This window comes from Paramisgurnus dabryanus, chromosome 18 (genome assembly GCF_030506205.2).
Source record: "Paramisgurnus dabryanus chromosome 18, PD_genome_1.1, whole genome shotgun sequence".
Classification (NCBI taxonomy): Eukaryota; Metazoa; Chordata; class Actinopteri; order Cypriniformes; family Cobitidae; genus Paramisgurnus; species Paramisgurnus dabryanus.
In genome coordinates, this window is record NC_133354.1 from 21649648 (window position 1) to 21668697 (window position 19050).

General features: G+C 37.6%; 1 protein-coding gene across 1 annotated transcript in view; it reads left to right on the forward strand.

Annotated features, from left to right (window-relative positions):
* gabra3 (gamma-aminobutyric acid type A receptor subunit alpha3) overlaps window positions 1–19050 on the forward strand; it is a 211946-nt gene that overhangs the window by 51031 nt on the left and 141865 nt on the right. Inside the window, exons 3-4 of the mRNA XM_065287272.1 lie at window positions 13120–13241; window positions 17055–17122. Of these exons, the coding sequence (XP_065143344.1) occupies window positions 13120–13241; window positions 17055–17122 (190 nt within the window). The remainder of the gene's footprint in view (window positions 1–13119; window positions 13242–17054; window positions 17123–19050) is intronic.

Consider the following 19050-nt stretch of genomic DNA (forward strand, 5'->3'; position numbering starts at 1 on the left):
TGTATCTTAATAAAGAGAGCGATAAATAATTATGGATGGCCATTAAAACTTTGGCCACAACCAGCTTTGTTGTTTAAGCAAAGACTTCTGGACAGTCTTTCGTTTTTATTAAAGGAGAAGTGAATTAACCCTCTGGGATCCGAACATTTTGGGACACTGAGGTTCTGACATGCTCTTACATTTGGTCTTTTTTCAGTTGCTTTAAACATATTAATGGCAAGTGTCTCATAACACTGCATTCAGCACAAACTGGGCTACAATATTATATGAGCTACATGTATGCCCTGTAAAAAGTAATACCTAAATCTCACTTATAAAAATTGAGGCAAGTGTCTGCATTGGATGTTTTAAGTTGAGTCAACTTACAGTCTTTTTTAAGTATAATAAACACTGTAATATTACTTAATACAAACGCAACAAAATTAAGTTGAGTTAACTAACAGTTCTAGTATTACTCTATTTAGTTTAATTTAGTTTTCTTGGTACAGGCAACTTTTTTATGGTTTGTTGATGTTTTCATAAACATTGATTTAGACTTCATCTTTCTGTGAGATGAGGGCCTGAATTGTTTATTCAATCAACGCGCCTACTCAGTTAGGTTTTGGGCAGCTGTAAAGCGCGACGTACTTCAGTATGCAGTCTATGCACAAGCACCAGTCTTCTGAACAATGCTAACTACAAAACTCAAAGATGAAACAGAAACTCTTCTAAATCTAGAAGATAAATGAACATTAAACACTAACAAGTCTTTCTTTTTAGTTAAAAACACATAAAATAGCGTTTACATTTTAATTTCACTGTCCAAATGAAGTCCCATGCAAAGCATGCTGGGAACGACGAGTCTTCTGCCTAGATGTTTACTAAAATCATTCATGTAGTTTCAACACAAAATTATTAAGTTAATTTCCTTCTTACAAATTTAAGTGGTTTTAAGTGGATAAAATGAAGCTGATTTTACTCAATAAAGTGTTCATTTAGAATTACTCAAATTATTCAACTTTTTGTGTTATTTTAACTCAAATTTTGATAAAAAAAAACAAGAATTAAAGTTTTTTAATACAGTTTACTCATTTTATCTTTGTTAAATCTACTAAGGCACAGAAACACTTTTTACAGTGGTTTGCATTTTAGAGAGAATAATGTTTATGCATGGTTTTTAAAACACATTTTTAAGTCACTGATATAAGTCCAAAAACCCATACTAAGCATGTTTTTACAAGACTTTTCTATCAATTTTAACTTGAGCTGAAGTTATATATGAGGTCTTCGTACTTGAATGAACATCCTTTAAGTATCAGAACTGAAAACGTCCTTGTTACTGAAATATCAACTGTTATTGACACAAAGCCCAACGCCAGGTTCTGGAATATACCTAGCCGTATTTCAACATAGCGTGAATTTACAACAAACAGTATATTTTTACAGCATTTATTAATCTTTGGTAATGTTGCAAAGTGTTACCTAAATATGTTATATTAAATATAAAAAAATATATTTATGACTGGTACATTTTCTTAAGTCACGGGCCATTGACAGATTGGCCAAAAAAATTAGTTTTAGGCCCTGGTACAGAATTTCTACCTGGCACAACCTTTATTTGAAAATGGCAAGAGAAATTCAGTTTCTGTGAGCCATTTATGTCAATATAGTGTGACATATAAAATATTTGAAGTAAATAAAACAGACAATATTAAAAAAGGCAAGAATATGGAATTTATAAATCTAATATTTTACCGTCCAGCACTCAGATTACAGTAGACATTATATTTAGCTGTTCCATGACATTTTTGCATAGACGCACTACCTTAATAAAATCTTATTCATTAGCTTCTGTTACTTATTCTTGCCCATCTACTGTTACTTCAAATTCTAACTTTATTCTGCTCTGCGCCTTTTCTAAAAATGCTCTGACACCAATCTGGCTAAGGTTCAGTCTCAAGAAAGCTCATTGTTTCTGTTCGCTGGGTCTACACAGGGATTTTCCTCTGTTGGAAAGGTCTGACTCGGGCCGCCCTGACGGACGGACAACATGTAGAATGAGGGCCACCACTGCTCATTTTCAGGAGAGTTAAACAAGCATATGTGAGCAGGTGAGAGCAGCGAAATGTGCGGCTCAGCTCTCTGCCCCTAATCACAGTAATTGCTTGTTTCTGTACAATGCAGTTGACCCACAGTGATGTGGAACGGATGCAAGCTTAGGAAAGCTATCACCACAGGTGAAACTGGAACACCTTGTGTGTCTGATGTGGCTGGAGTTAACTGAGTTTTTTTAGGTCAACATTACAATGGCATATGCAACTCATTTCCCATCTGTACTGTATTGTGAGTGGTTGAATTTATTTGTTTGGCAGTTGATCTTGAAAAATGCCATGTCATACTACTGTAGAATGGAGCCAGACCTAAACAACCTCAGTAGTTTATGTAGGTTACTTTAATGTACTGTACCAAAAACTAAGAATAGAATAGAATAGAATAGAATAGAATAGAATAGAATAGAATAGAATAGAATAGAATAGAATAGAATAGAATTAGATATAGATATAGATATATGTACGAATAGAATAGGAATATAATAGAATTGATCCATGATCACCATCTACCCTCGTCTTTAGGAAACCAAAACATTTGTTATTTAAGACAAGGTATGTGTTCCAGAGTTCAGTTTAGCCACTAGCGTTGCGCCCCGCCTGCTCCGCTTAAGGTGCCGTTTACATGTCGTGCTTAAAAATACGTGGAAAACGCTAGGCGCGTAGGTTCTTATTACATGACCTGCGGTGCGCTTGTGGCATTGTGAAAAGTTGAAATTTTTTAACTCGATGCGGTGCAGACCCCCTAGTGGTGAATCATCGGATTTTCAAAACGTTTCAAAACAGTTATGACATAATGAAGCCTAGTTTGCTAAAATCATGTGACTTGGCCAGTTTAAAACACGCTCGGAACCAATGATTCGAAACAAAAGATTCGTAAAAGATTCAAAGTCTCATGAAGCAGTGCTTCGAAAGCGACCATAACTGCCTACATTTGAAATAACGTACTTGAAAAGACGCGTTTTGTGAATCGTTTTTTTTCTTCTGTGCGCCGCAACTTCTCAGCGAGCACACAGTGATAATAGATAATAGAGCCACTTCTAAGGATTTTTTTTACTGCTCGTCGTGCCGCGCCCCAAGTTTCATGAAAAAATGCCACCCTGGGCAGTTGCCCGGTTCACCCGTGCAAAACGGTCACTATTTTAAGGTAGACAATGAGCGATATTTGAAGATTGCTGGTCAAATTCATATTGGAGAGCATCTTGACTTCCCACTGCTTCTTTTATAATCTAATGGTTATGGCAATAATAGCAATAATGTTAAAATTAAACTGCATGGTTACCCATCTTAAACAGCATTAACTATTGGTATTATATTCAAAAGGCTGCATTGCCTCTAGTAGCCCTAAACAATGCATTAACATTAACCCAAAATTGAGTTTATGATCTGTACAGCAAATATAGAGCTTTCATGTAATGCAATAGTTTCGATTCATATAATTTAAAATGTAAGCATGTCTTGGTCACCTATATCTCAATGTCTTAGATACATGAGCTCTAACTTATGCATTGAGAAAACACAATTATAAGATAAACCTCAACACCAAGATAATAGGAAATTGAGTAGAATTTGAGGTACTAATAAAACATTACAGCACAGTCATGACCTGTCTGATGCTGGGTGGAAAATCAATGTTCCCCCTGAGAACCTTGGGCTAGTTAATGAAAGCTACAAACCATCTGTGAAACAAAGAATAAAAAACAACATGAAGATGAAAATACATTCAAATAGACCAAAACACACAAAATAATGATTTAGATCGGTGGTTCCTTCGTAATTTAGCATCAAACACATATTTTACAATTCTCAACTCAATACTCAGAACTGAAAAATTAAACCATTTTCAATTCTATCTGTAATAAATGCCACTAACTCCACAAAACAAGTTGAATATAAAATAGGGACACATTTCCAACAGCATATCTGTAAAATCCTGGGCCAAATGTTTTATTAGTATTAGCCATATTAAAGCAATCTCACAAGCTGAGTTTCCATCACCCTAATTTTATGCGCATTTTAAAGTATTGCATAAGAATGTGATGTTGTTCAACACCTACAAGACCGTTGTTCATCTAAGGCAGGGTTCCCCAAATCTTCCCCTGGAGGGCCGGAGCACTGCAGAGTTTAGCTCCAACCCTTATCAAACATACCTGAGCAAGCTAATCAAGGTCTTCATGATCACTAGAAAATCACAGGTGGGTAAGTTTGATTAGGGTTGGACCTAAACTCTGTAGTGCGCCGGCCCTCCAGGGGAAGATTTGTGGAACCCTGATCTAAGCAATACAAATTAAAATATTATTTAAGAAATCAGAGAGCTTCACGAAAGCAGCACATACAGTACAGTACCAGGGTTTCCCACAGAAAATGTTTTAAGCGGGCATGGCTGGATGGTGTAGGAATCAAAGGGGCGGGGCATACGCGTCATGATGAAAATGAAAATATTTTTATTTAAAACACTCAAATAAAACTTAATTTTGAAGAAACTATGACAGAAAATGAACACATACTAGATTATTAATGAATTAAATGTTTTTACCTCTAACGGGAATAGCTGCGTGATGAAGTGACGCTAAAGGGTTAATAAACACAAACTAAAGCAAATGTTGTAGAACATCTGTTGAATGATGATAGATAGCGCAAAGATTGTAAAAACTGATTATTTCCCACTATTAATGACATAATCTTAATTATAAATTATTTAAAGGAGTGTAACTACTGTAGCATGTAAATAATGCACATAAATAAAGTTTTTTTTTTTTGGATGACCTAGTTAAGGCGGTAAGGTTTCCCAGCTTAGGTGGGCCGCCCAAACTGCAGAGTGCTACGGGAAACCCTGCATACGTGTTTTAAAAAGCCCCATTAATGGCTGTTTGGTGGACGCATCTACAGTATGAAGCGATTGAATGAGGCATCTATGTATATACATATATCTATGGCTGATGCACGATGCACGTAAAAAGTATTGTCGTCACTTCATAAATGAAGATTACACTACTGCAGGCACTTGGACTATTTTATCAATGTTTTGTTTGGGCCTTGAATGTAATAGTTGCTTTGTCAGAAAGCTCTGAAAGCTTTTGGATTTCATTAAAAATATATTTATTTGTGTTCTGAAGATGAATGAAGGTCTTACGCGTGTGTAATAACATGAGGGTAATTAACGACAACATTTTCATTCTGGAGTGAATTAATGCTTTAAAGTTTAGGAAAGTAACTTTACTTTTCTCAGTGTTTTACACTTCATGGTTGTCTTGATTAACTTCATGTTAATTATTAATTATATGCGTGCCTTGTATGAAACGGATGCATGTCCACTGTCCAAAATGACGGTGATGCAGGAGCATGTAATGTCACAGAACAACTAAATGATAATGAAATTCATTGACAACAATTTCATAATCATTTATATTGATTTATCGATTAGTTGTTGCTCTCTAAAAATAGCTGGGTTATTTTTAACCAATAATGGGTACATTTTGGACAGAACACACGCTGGGTTAAAATGACCCCATGCTTGGTTAAAAATGACCCAATGTTGGGTTGTTTTTATGCAACCATGGGGAATAATAACCCAGAATTTGGGTTAAAACAACTCAGCATTTGGTCAATTTTAAACCAGTGGTCTGTACAATATTTATCCATTATGGGTAAAAAATAACCAAGCCATTTTAAGAGTGCAGTTATAATTAATTATATCCTTATGCAGATCATCCCAATTTAGCCGACAGCTCAGACACAAGAACAGTTTTTAATAAAAACGATGAAAAAAATAACCTTAAGGAAAAGTTACACAATGTTAAGTGTCAGTTCAGCTTCATTTTAAACTACTTCAGAGATTTGCAATCCCAGACTTGTCTAAATATAGAGGAGACTGAATAGGGTCTTGACTACATTAGGCTGCCAAAGATGCTTGTGATTGTTTCATTAAGCCTTTTGTGCTGACAAAATGAAGAAAAGTTCATGGAAACTTGCAAGTGAGAAATATAACATCAGCACAGTTCAACATGAACCATTTAATACACTTTAATGAAACAGAGGGGCCTGTGACATTGTACAACGTCAAGGGGCGTTCACGCTGACAGACGTTTCCATTAAGTGTTGCTGATTGGAGACAGTGTGAATAAACAATAGCTATGTTATTTGGGCGTGTCCTGCAACCCGACATTATGCAAATGAGCAGCGGCACCGTGCAGCAGCTTTCAAAGACAGCACAGACCGTGAAGACAATTTATATAGAAACACCCTCCTGTCCAGAATGTTAATTTTTAGCCGCAGGAATTTTGATTTGTTGTTGAAATGGACTTCTATATTATTTTTATTGCCCATGCATTTCAATAGCTATACCTAGTAAAACTTTCACCCAGAGGAAATTTTTATTGCTCAAAAGGTGCTGCAAAAGGTGGGAGAGGTGCTGAAAGTGTGGCCTTTTATTTTTTTGGTCTGGCTTTTTACCAAAAGCATATCATGGATATAAGGATGTGGGAAGAACAATGAAGGTCACTGAGTCAGTGAATACCCATTAAAACATTGCCTGTTTCCAGCCACACTGTGTTCGAAACTCATATGACTTATATTCTGAATATTCCCATTAAAACAAAGCATAAAAATGTCTTATAAATGCCTTCTGAAGTCAGCAACACCAACAACCACTGGTTCTCAAACAAGACCATCATACAGGTTTATAATGACATAAAGGGAAGTTCATTAAGTTAATAATGCTTCAGATGGCTGTTGTAATGAAATATTGTAATGAAACAATTCCCATAATATCCGTCTTGCTTTCGAAAGCGAGAGTAATTTCATGTATTATAAAGCACCCATCGCAACCTTCTTAAGCCTATAATCTAAAGCGTAATACAAACATGTTGCACAATATTCAGGAGTTCATTTCAACACAACTCCGTTGAAATATAACATCCATGTATATACACACACAATGGGGCGTCTCAGAGAAATGAATCACATTTGTTACTATCCAGCCCTTCTGAATATTTTTCTGTGCCATGAAAATGAAGAAAGAGGGATGGGAGAGAAGATTAAAAAGAAGAGGAGAGTTATAGAGGGATGGGGGAGAAAAAGAGAAGCTTCAAGGATAACTATAGAGAACATGATAGCAGAGGTTTGGGTTAAGGGGTGAAGGAGGGATGTTACGGGAAAAAGTCATTTTTTTTATTTACAGGGATGATGTTGTTGTTAATGAAGAGGGATGAAACAGCTGCCGCCAGGGCCTGTGATCCTCCATCGCCACATTGGAGAGGGAGAGTGTGTGCGTGTCCAAACCGCTCACACACCTCACAAGACCAGATGGGGACACATATGCCTTACGTCTGGCTGCACACAGCCTTTACATGTTTCCTGTCATATTTGCTATCCGATGTAAAATCATGAAGCATTTGCTTTATTAACAACATTCCCTAAAGCAAGCACTGTTGTTACTTTTGGTTCACTGAACAAACCCCCTACCCTACTAACCTGGATTGCTATGGAAATTAATGATACCTCATATCATCTGTGTGCTGTGGCTGTTCTTAGCAATCAGACAATTTTAGTCTTGGGGAAGAATTGAAACCACCGTCTAAGCAGCCATCCGGAACACACGATCAAACACCCATTAAGCCTTTGGTACATGCTATCAATCATGTAGCAAGCACATGGCAACGTGTTTAATATCTGAACACCTTAGGCAACTGTATCAAGATTTTTATCATTCTCGGATGTTTCCGAAACATTTGGAGTAAAGAGAGCACTGGAAATAATGGGACTGGAAGAGTTCCTACAGATTTGATCTTGCATCATCTGTCTGAGCATCTTGAATAACAACTAGGCCACGGCTCTGTGTAGTTGACAATAAGAATGGAATCTGCCTATTGTCAGACACAGTTCGACAGTAATGGATTTGAATAAACCTTTGATAAACCTTGTAACAGTTTACCTTGAGAACTGTACTGAGGAGTTGCATGGGTAGAAACAAAATCTGGTAGCTCACATCGTCTTTCTTCACTTGTCTCTTTAACCCTGACAATCACTGCATACTTCACTTATACACTTCCTTTTCAAACTCTTTAATGGACAGCAAATTACCGTTAAAGATTCAGCTTCACATAGTTACATAAACCCACCAAAAACCTTGGCAACCAATACGATGGAAGACTTGGAGCGTAGCTTCGTGAATCCTGCTAATAAACCACTGGTTTGGGATCACTGAACAGCCTTCCTCACAAAATGAGGTTCTGTGGCAAGTCCCGGACATTCATTAGCTTCTAGTCAATACTGAAAATACAATGTGGAGAAACAGTGCACAGTGGAATGACATGCAACCCATTGCCCCAGTCAATCAATTTAATGTTAGCAGCCATTGTTTAACCTGTTTGGTTTGCTTCTCTCGGCTGCCCGTATACGTTATCTTCTCGACACACAGGCAATGTCAAGATCGGTCATAGAGGAGGAAACAATGGAAGCTGTCTATATTTTGAGCTGTAAAATACAGCAGCCATGTTCCTGTCAAAAGGAATGGGCCGCATCTTCCAACGCCTATTAATACCAAGGTGCTGATATGCAAAGATGTGGCAGTGAGTGACATTCAGTTATGCATAAGGCAGACGACGCAAACATGGTTTTCATATGCAAGTAGCGCTCTCGAGTGTCATAAAAATGCGAAGTGTGGCATCAATCACAATGGTTTCCTGGTACGAATTCATTATCGAGACCCCTTAAATGACGACACACTGGGAAGACCGTCAGGCTTAAAATGTCAGATAACTGACGTCCAGGTTGATCCCCCAACTGGCCAGCTGACACGCTTAGATCACCACTTGAGCAGTGAGATACAAAACACCCTTAAGCAGTTAATCAGTGTGCCACTTTGTGCTAATCCCTCACCACACTCGGGTGAGATGGGATGCAGGGCGAGTATTTGTGTGAACCCATAGACAAAAAATGATTATTGTCAGATGGAGTCCACCATGTTATACGCACGTACAAGTAGTGGTGCTCAAAAGGTTCCTCACAGTGATGCAATAGAAGAACCATTTTTGGTTCCTCAAAGAACCATTTGGCCAAAAGTGGTTCTTCTATGGCAGACTTGAGGGACTCAGGCCCTTGAGATCCACTTTCCTGCAGAGTTTAGCTCTAACCCTAATCAAACTTACCTTCCTGCAATTTTGATTAGCTTGCTCAGGTGTGTTTGATCAGGGCTGGAGCTAAACTCTGCAGGAAAGTGGATCTCGAGGGCCAGAGTTGAGACCATGGCTGCGTCCGAAACCGCATACTGTACAGTACGTTCTGAATGAGATGAAGTACCTACTTACTGACCGTTAAAAAAGTAGGTACTGTATAGTATGAATCCTGGTAGTATGAATGAGATTCGGACGTACTACATTCGTGATGTTGATACATCACATGACATACGTCGTCATCACGTCATGTCATACCAGCGCAAATACAGTCGCATCGCCGATTGCCACCATTTCTTAATATGACGACGCCTTTTCTTTTTCGTTGGATAACTCCTCTCCCGCCTGGGGCATCGTTGAATAGTGAAGTGTCCGTCGTATGCACACTTCAAAATCTATCCAGAAGAAGTAGGTCATCGGGGTACTTTTCGGCTGCTGTTTTTGGAAGCAGTGTTGTTTTTGGCAGCCCTTTTAGTTTTAGTTTTAGTCTTTTGGATGAAAATGCTTTTTAGTTTTAGTCACATTTTAGTCACTTATAAACGTAATAGTTTTAGTCAAGTTTTAGTCGACGAAAACACAAAAAGGTTTTAGCAAATTTTAGTAAAAAAAGTATTCCTTAACAAATTAATTTAGGTTAAAAAGTGTGGTGTATTTAATACTATTAAAATGTGCATTAAGGTTGTCCCTGAGGGCTTGCCGTTGTTTTAGTCAGTGTGCCTTCTGCGCATGTCATAACAAAAAAGCTGAGCCTGATATACCCCTGTGTGTTACTAGTAGCTAAAAACAGACAGATTTCACGCAAAATTGGCAGAAATGACATGCATTATAAAAATTTTCGTCTCATCTCGTCTCGTCAACGAAAACTGAAAAGCATCTCGTCATGTTTTCGTCACCTTAAAGACATTTTTATCTAGTCACCGTCGCGTTAGTGTGATAAAAAATAGGTGCGTCAATGAAATCATTTCGTCATTGTCGACGAAAACAACACTGTTTGGAATACTATGAATTCGGACATACTACTCGCCTCGCCTACTGCTTTATATTGTATGGAAGTAGGCGATTTTGGATGCAGAACATCGTAAAGCGCCATTGTTTTTTTAAGAGTGTAGCTTTGATGCTGTCAAGTTTGCCCTATGCACTTCGCAATTTTTAAGCTGCACAATACAGTTGACACCCTTGAGATGAAAATATGCTAAAGTACTTTAATGGCAAAATATGGTGCACAAACACTCTTTAAACACACTCTAGCCTTGTTTTTGTAGCTTTTTGTTATTTTCAGAAAAACACTAAAAGACATTTTGGTCATGTTTCATTGTGATGATATCTTTAATGGCCTCTTGTGAATGCATTTCAAAAGCGCAAAGAGACAAATTATCCATCTCAGACTCTTTAAAGATTCATTTGTGGATCTCGTAATGTTTTATTCCTGCCTAGAGAGCATCAGAAAGCATATGGAATACAGTCACATGGAACGTGCATGTTTGCATGAGCGTTTTTAATAGACATTCTTGTTTTGAGGGCTATTTTCGGGCTTCAAAGGTCAGCATGTAATTGGTACAAGGTCGCTTCCAACGCATCTTGATTTGATTGAGTACGGCACTCATTATCTTGTCAGCTTTCTGTCTGTCATGCCCTCCATCGTGGCACTGTATTGTTCATCAGGGAATCACAGGCTCAGCAAGACATCATTATTCTGAATATTTCAGGTAATTAAAGAAACAGGGGTTGTCTGCGTATGCAAGACCCCATTTGCAACCCGTGGGATATTATGCACCGAATCCCGGAGCAGGGATTGTTGCAAAGCCATATTCAACTGTGACAGGATTCATTAATCCACTTGGACTTCCGTTAGTTCTGTCACTCCTCCACTCTCTCTTTCTGTCTTTTTGTTTTACTGCCTTTCTTTTTCTCACTTTCACTCATTCTCCCACTGACTTTGTTGTTTGCTTGGTGTGCAGACAAGTTCATAAACCACCCACAGTTCATCACTGACCTTTTTAGCATGTCCAGAACTGGCAAACAAGCAGAAAATCAGTGGTGTATCTGATTGGCTGGTTTTATTCAACTTCAAGTACACAGCCTAGGCTTGTTATGATTCTATGGTACTGGGTTCATGCACTATCACAAGCTTTTTTCAAAATATTTATTAGTAAACAATGCCCGACTCTGAACAATGTTTGTACTTCCGCAACAAATGTAAGACTTTTCTTGAACAGAAATTGTGTTCACAAGGTCTACTAATTTTCACTAATTAATTTGGTGTATTATATTTCACACTGCTGTGCAGTTATTTCAAAGTGTTTTCATTATTTTTGTCTTATTAAATATTTCAAATAAACCTGCACATGCAACTGAACAAACTGTGGCCTCTGTACATGTCAGTTAGAGCAACCCCATTTCCCCATCTAGGTAACTATAGACATAATATAGTCTGGCTATGAGTAACCCATTTCTAGCCAAAGTGAACTTGAAATTGGTTACATGTCATTTTTGGTCAAAGAACTTGCGTAATGTACACTCTATAAATGCTGAGTTGATTTAACCCAAAATGCTTGTTTTTTAACCCATTGTTTGGTCAAATATAAACATTTTCTTCCATTTTTTGAAAATAACCCAGCATTTTTAGAGTGTATTCCATCAAGCAAAGTCAACAGTGATTACAAGGTGTTTGGTTTTTATTTATTTGTTTTATTCATTTTTGGGCTATGGTTACATGACTCTTACATTTTCACTAACAGCTTAAATTTTGCCTTGTTTTAGTCTAGACCTCTGGGCTGTGTTTGGTCGGTTATTAGACGTCTTTTAAATGCAAAATTGCTTACTTAAACTAAACCTTAAAGCAAATTTTTTTAGTTAATGATCTGTAAGAATGATGCTTTATTAGTGCTGTTTATTAATTTGGGTAACTTTTTTGACATTTGGGTATAAAGTGTTTCAATGCTACAATATATGGTGTAAAAACATTTGAGTGCTGCCCTCTTCAGGTTGAACGGTGGCTACTGTAGTTGAATTTTCCTGTTGGATGTTGCGGTACTGCGTGATGTAAGCGGTGCGATCCTACGTAAGCAGGTTCAAGCGCACCACGCCCTTGTTACGATCACACCACACCCTTGATACGAACTCAGTTCGTCCCCTCTATCTCCGTTAGGGTCTGCCCACTTTTCTTGCATTTTTCAAATATTGCCAGTGGGTGGAGTCAAGCTCTGACCAGGGGATTAGTTACTGTTTAAAGGCAGGGTGCATGATCTCTGAAAGCCAATGTTGATATTTGAAATCACCTAAACAAACACACCCCTACCCCTATAGAATCTGGACTTTCTTTTGATAGACCCGCCCCACACATACGCAACCCAGGCAACAATGTTGTTTAGTAGACACGCCCTTTACTGCTGATTGGCTACAAGTGTGTCGGCCCGACTCCCATTTCCAAAGCGTTTTCCAGAAATCGTGCACTTCGCCTTTAATTGGACCTTTCTTATTAAAGTGGGATGTACTTGTCCTGAGACTTATAAACTTTATTGCCTGGACCCATTGGGTCCCTAGAAGTTTGTGTCAGATTTTTGGGGAAATTGGTATACGATCTGTGATACAATCTGAGTTATGGTCACGCCATGGTTGTACGACTACTAAAAGTTTGAATTATCATGATATGGCACTTTTTACCCGAGGGGTTGCAAGAGTAAATGTTCAAATTATGAAAGATCAAAGATGGTGACCAAGACCTCTCTCAGTCCATCCCTAACCCCCAATCTCATCTTTTGCTTAACCTTCTTATTCTGCTTTAGTTTTCAAGCATGTTTTCCCTATCCTTCTTGGTGACACCTTAATCTCTCTGAGCCTGACGTTTTGTTTCCCCACAGGGCTGTTACTGGGCATAGAGAGCCCATTCCGGATGACAGCAAGGACAACATCACCATCTTTACTCGGATCTTGGATCGCTTACTGGATGGTTACGACAACAGATTGCGTCCCGGACTTGGAGGTAGGCTAAACGATTGTAAACATTTTCTTCCACATGGTCCCCAGTGTCCATATCCTTGCCAGTGATTAATTGGCCGATTGCCTCGCGGGACGAGTGCGACCTTCCTCAGTCGTTCTCAGCCTCGCTCTCAATATTGACATGTTTTTTTTCAGGCGGCGCTCTCAAAGTCTCGCACCTCTCAGATCCATAACAGATTGTGTTTTGAAACAGTGAAATTGCTCATCTTCTCTCTGCACTGTAATGTTTATCAATAGGAAGCCCGGTCACAGAACAGTGCTCTCCTGAGATCACTTAGAAATCTTAAGCTTAAGGAGCCACAGGAGAATCATGTTTTACACAACTCTGATGAAAATAAAGAGGTCTCGCTCTCTACTGTGATGTTACGCACACTGAATGCACAATTCATCATCATGAAGAAGCTCATCGGCTCCCCTGATCATTTTGGATTAGTGCATCTTTTTGACTCCCATGCTATCTAAGGATCAGAGATACGGTGCCTATTCCTGCAACACTTTTAAGTTGATGTCCTCTTTTGGTGAAAAAAAAGGTATCAGCGTCTGGTAAAATTCATCATGAAAATAAAGTCACATTCAGTCCGAGCATCAGAGTTGAAATACTGATTTCCAGACACAAATGTGTCACGTTCTGTCTCCTTATGACATTTTCAGAAACGGCCAACAGAAATCCATTAGAGCATCTCCCCCTGTGTATGTTTATTTTTCACCGCAGATGTCTGACAGAGCGAATCTCTAGTGACCTCTAAAAGTACAGAGCCTCAACTGTGAGCCCTGCAGTGGGCAGTCAAAAACCAACATGTACATTTTTGATGAATGGGAGAAGTCACATTGGCGCACTGAGTGCCGTGGACCATTGCCACAGTAAACTGGATGGCTTCCATTGACTGCTCAGACGGGCTTCTCTCTTCCTGTTGTCTCCGCTATTCTGGACGCCATCCACAACAGGCTTCATCAAGTCTTTCCGTTTTAGTCTTTCCAGTACACAACTTTACATTAGGAATGACATGAAGACTTAGTAGACTATGAGCCAGATTTAGTAAGAGCTTGTGCCACCGCAAATGGTATAAAAAACAACAGTCAGGATTTATATTTGATATTTGCATCATTATTTAATAACTAAAAATCATATCTTAAATTGAGTTGGTCACTAGGGAAATTAGATTTTTGTGCCTGTGTAAGAATGATTACGCCTTGTCACTTAATCACCTGTACAAACCTGGGGTAGTTTTTGAATTTGTTAAATGTATGTTACTTAACAACAACTTTACAATAATATCAAATATATAAAAAAACAGGTTTCCTATTTCTGAAACTGCTACCGTTTAAGAGGAATCTACTTGCTGAGTGTCTTTGCTAAGTCCCAACACTATTTTTGATTAAAAAGTGAATTGGTAAAGTAACTTGCAAACTTACAGAATTGTACGACATACCATAGTGATATCAACTTTCAGTTTAATTTAGGAAGCAAAAACTCTTAATTCTGATTAAATAGGGCCTGTTGTTTTGCCCTACTGGAAACATTAGCTTAGCAGTGAGTGACTGATGTGGTAAAGAAATGACAGATATTACACTGCAGTGGTGGCTTATGATTGCTCATCCCAGGGGCGCAAATTCAAAATATGTGTTTGGAGTGTCATGTGTTGCTTGTGTTTTCAAAATATGCGTTTGTTGCATCATGTGAACCATGTGCATCACGTGTTTTGTCAAAATAAGTGCCTGCTGCAAACATGTCAAAACCGTTTATGATAAAAGAGACGCTCATGTTCACAAAATACACGCAAGACACTTCCTTAACAGTAAACTCTGATTATGCATAAGATTATGAAAGTATCTGGCAAACGCAAGCGTCTCTTTTATCATAAACCCTTAGATGCCTCTGCAGCAGGCACTTATTTTGACCAGACACATGATGCATACAGGATCACTTGACGCGCAGAACACACACTTTGAAATTACGAACCACAAACATGACGGGCTACATACATGTTGTGACGAACTTCGCATCGTGCGCCCCCGAAAAAAGAAGTCACCGGCCGCCGGTGTTACACTGTCAAAACAAAAAAGGTCGAAAAATGGTCCTGAGCTGTCAATGGTGTGGAACCCTTTCAAAAAGGACACATTTGCACCTTAAGAGTTCACATGAATACCTCAAATCTATACATTTCTGTAGCTACATGGTACATATTAGGACCTTTTTAAAGGTAATGGTCAAGTGACAGCGTGGGACAATTTTTTGACAATTTTTTTAACAGTATAAAAAATACTGATGTGTTAGTACAGTATTTACCACAGTTTACCTTATAAATTACAAAAAATTCAGAAAAACAACTAAAATTTTATTGTTACTTTTTTATTTGGCCTCTTTTAAAACTACCACACTCTAATATTCGCCCATGCTGAATAAATATGGGAAAGACCATAAAAATGACCAAGTGCTAGGTTGTTTCAACCCAACTGCTAGGTTATTATAACCCATGTTTGGTGTTCTGTCCAACATTTGCCCAGCATTTTTTAGAGTTCACATCTTAGTGGTAAAGATTTTAAGACAATGGGTCTCATTCACTAATAATTGCGTATGTTTTTTGTATTTATACACACATTTAAACTTCTTACGTACTAGACATGGGCCGGTTAACGGTTTCAAGGTATAGCGAGGTTTTAAAGAGTCAATGTTTCAAAACCACAAAAATTTTCTGTGATACCATTTTTAAGGTATGAACTGTGTTCACACAAAGTGAATTAAATCATGTTATTGAATTCATGTTTACATTTTAATTACATATTTTGAAAGAATATTATCATTCAAAGGCTTTATTTTTACCTGGTTTAAACGCTGTTGCTGTAAAATTAAATCTATTGTGTCCAGTTAAAAAGTTGATGTTTTTATATGCAGACATTTGAAAATAACACATTTTAGTGTTACAATGGCAATACCGCAACTAGGGATGCTAAACAATTAATCGTGATTAATCGTTAGCAGAATAAAAGTTTTTGTTTACATCACATATGTGTGTAAACTGTGTATAATAAATATGTATATACAGTATATATAAATATGAACACATTCATGTATAATTTTAAGAATTTTTTTATATATATTAAGTATTTATATATAATATAAATTATACATAAATATACAAATGTATATACACATGTAAACATTTCTAAAACATATACATGCATGTATGTACATTTATTTATACAAAGTTATTATACACAGTTCACACACATATATGATGTAAACAAAAACTTTTATTCTGCTAACGATTAATCACGATTAATCGTTAAGCATCCCTAACCGCAACACCGTGGTATTTTTGCTTACGGTTATCATACCGCCAGATTCTCATACCAGCCCATGCCTAGTGCGTACGCACATACATTTTTTACTCATTCTTAAATTTGTAGTGAACAGTAGTGATCATATTAATAATATGTTTGTTTTGTTTTGTTTTGTTTTGCTTTGCATTTTCGATTTAAGAGGTTTTGCCGTCGGTAAAGGAAGCCATATATCAACATTATTATATACATTATAATTATAGCCTAGTATTTGAATATAGCATATGTGATTGTGTACATGTGGTATTAGTTTACATTTAGAAGAAATTTTGATTCAAAAGTTTTTGTTTTTGTTTGTGAAAACGTCCGTACAAACATCCCATACACAAATTTGTGCTTAGTGTATAAGTCCCAATGGACTTTCTGAAAGATTTATGTTGAATACAACAATCAATTGTAATTTGTAAATGTCTGTTTATGCTTATATCTTTGCTCTTTTTCTCATTTGTCCAATCAGAGAGCGTGACTGAAGTGAGAACAAACATATACGTGACCAGCTTCGGACCGGTATCTGACACCGATATGGTACGTGAGCTCTTATTGTCATTGCATTTTTTCAATATATTTGCCATATATACAGATGATAAATTTATATAAATAAATTTGAATTGAATTGGATGTCATTGCCTTCACATGAAGAATGTTTTATTGAACAATTTCTTAGTTCACTCTTTTTAAATCTTCATTTATGATGGTGTCAATATTTGTTTGCCAGTTGGATTTATTGCTTTTTAAAAATGCTGCATGGTGACATGGTTTATTGTAGTTGGTGGCAGATAACCGCATGCGAGAAAATGGGATGATTTTATTGCAGCCGAATTGAATTTAGAAAGATCTGTTTGTCATGGGTTATGACACAGTCTGTGGGTCTGTACCAGTGAATGTTTAAGCTCTGTTTTCTTTTATGGACCCATTTAAGAGGCAAGCTAATTGGCTGGGAGACTGCATGGAGTAATGCATGCATCTTAATCATACACACAATTGGCTCCGGTGTAGAAGATGAATCGCTACAGCCGCGCAGCGGTACTTTGTATTTTTTATGAAATGTCATTTCTAATAGTGAGACGAAAGCATCACGATCTGTCAAATTATACAGCGCATGAAATGATACTCAAATTACGCAGCATAATAATTATCAATGTTAACATTAACACAATCAACCTATAAAGGTAAAAATGAAAGAATGCAGCTCATGAATCATCGCCTCCACTTTAAAAGTAGAACGGTGAAAGTCTTAATAGTGAGAAATCCCAGATCTGTTGCACAGAGGACAGTGTCTTGGGAAATTAGTCACTTGAATTGAATAAACCACATAAACATTTTCTGTGATCTGCCTCAAAACATCTCACTATCAAGATGTTTGCGAATGCACAAGCGTAAAAGGATGTCTCATACTCCACTGTATTTGTTTACTGTAGCGTTCGAGACCCAGCAGTATAGCTAAGAAATACCCAGAAGACAGCCAGCTTCCTGTAATTGGCTACTATTCCGATAAAGAAAGAGTCATTTTATTTGAGCTGTGCCTTGCTGTGAGGAAATCACATTGTGAGGCAACCAGCTTCAGGTTGGGATGTGAATTTAATGGTTGACCACAGGTGGCCGAAAGACTGGGTCTTGAAGTTTAGCTTTTTGATTCGCTTGTAGCGTGATGTGACAAGAGATACTGCATGGTGTGTGCACTGGAACCATCTCACCTTTGCCTGGAGGATCAATAGCATAAGCACCCTTCTCTAGGATGAAAGTCTGGGCACCACAAATTACCACCAAACATCACATGGACCACATTTTAAACATTACTGATGTATACCCGACTGGTAGATGTTTTCCATCAATGGGCACTGGTTCCAGGTCATTGCTCTTACTGAAGGTTTGCCCTCTTAAATTGGTGTCAGTAGTGCAATCATTATCCACCTTGTACCGACCATATATCTCTGCAGTTCATTATATTGTACGTGTTGGACTCTCACAGTTTAATGTCAGTGTATCTGCCTCCAATACTTGTCCAGTTTCTAGTTTTAGCCCTGTAACCTTAAATCACAGGTCTCAGGGGGTAAGTTGTTGGGGACGAGCCCATACTTGTCTGCACCTGAGGTCAAAGCGCAGATGATTCATGTAGTCCACTATTCTGCTTGCCATCTAGCTGTCCTTAAAGGAATAGTCAATTTTCTTAAAAGAAAAATGCAGATAATTTACTCACCACCATGTCATCCAAAATGTTGAGGTCTTTCTTTGTTCAGTCGTGAAGAAATTATGTTTTTGAGGAAAACATTGCAGGATTTTTCTCATTTTAATGGACTTTAATAGAGCTTCAAAGTTTCAAAGGACTATAAACGATCCCAAACGAGGCATAGGGGTCTTGTCTAGCGAAACAATTGTCATTTTTGACAAAAAAAAATAAAAAATATGCACTTTTAAACCACAACTTCTCGTCTAGATCCGGTCGTGATGCGCCA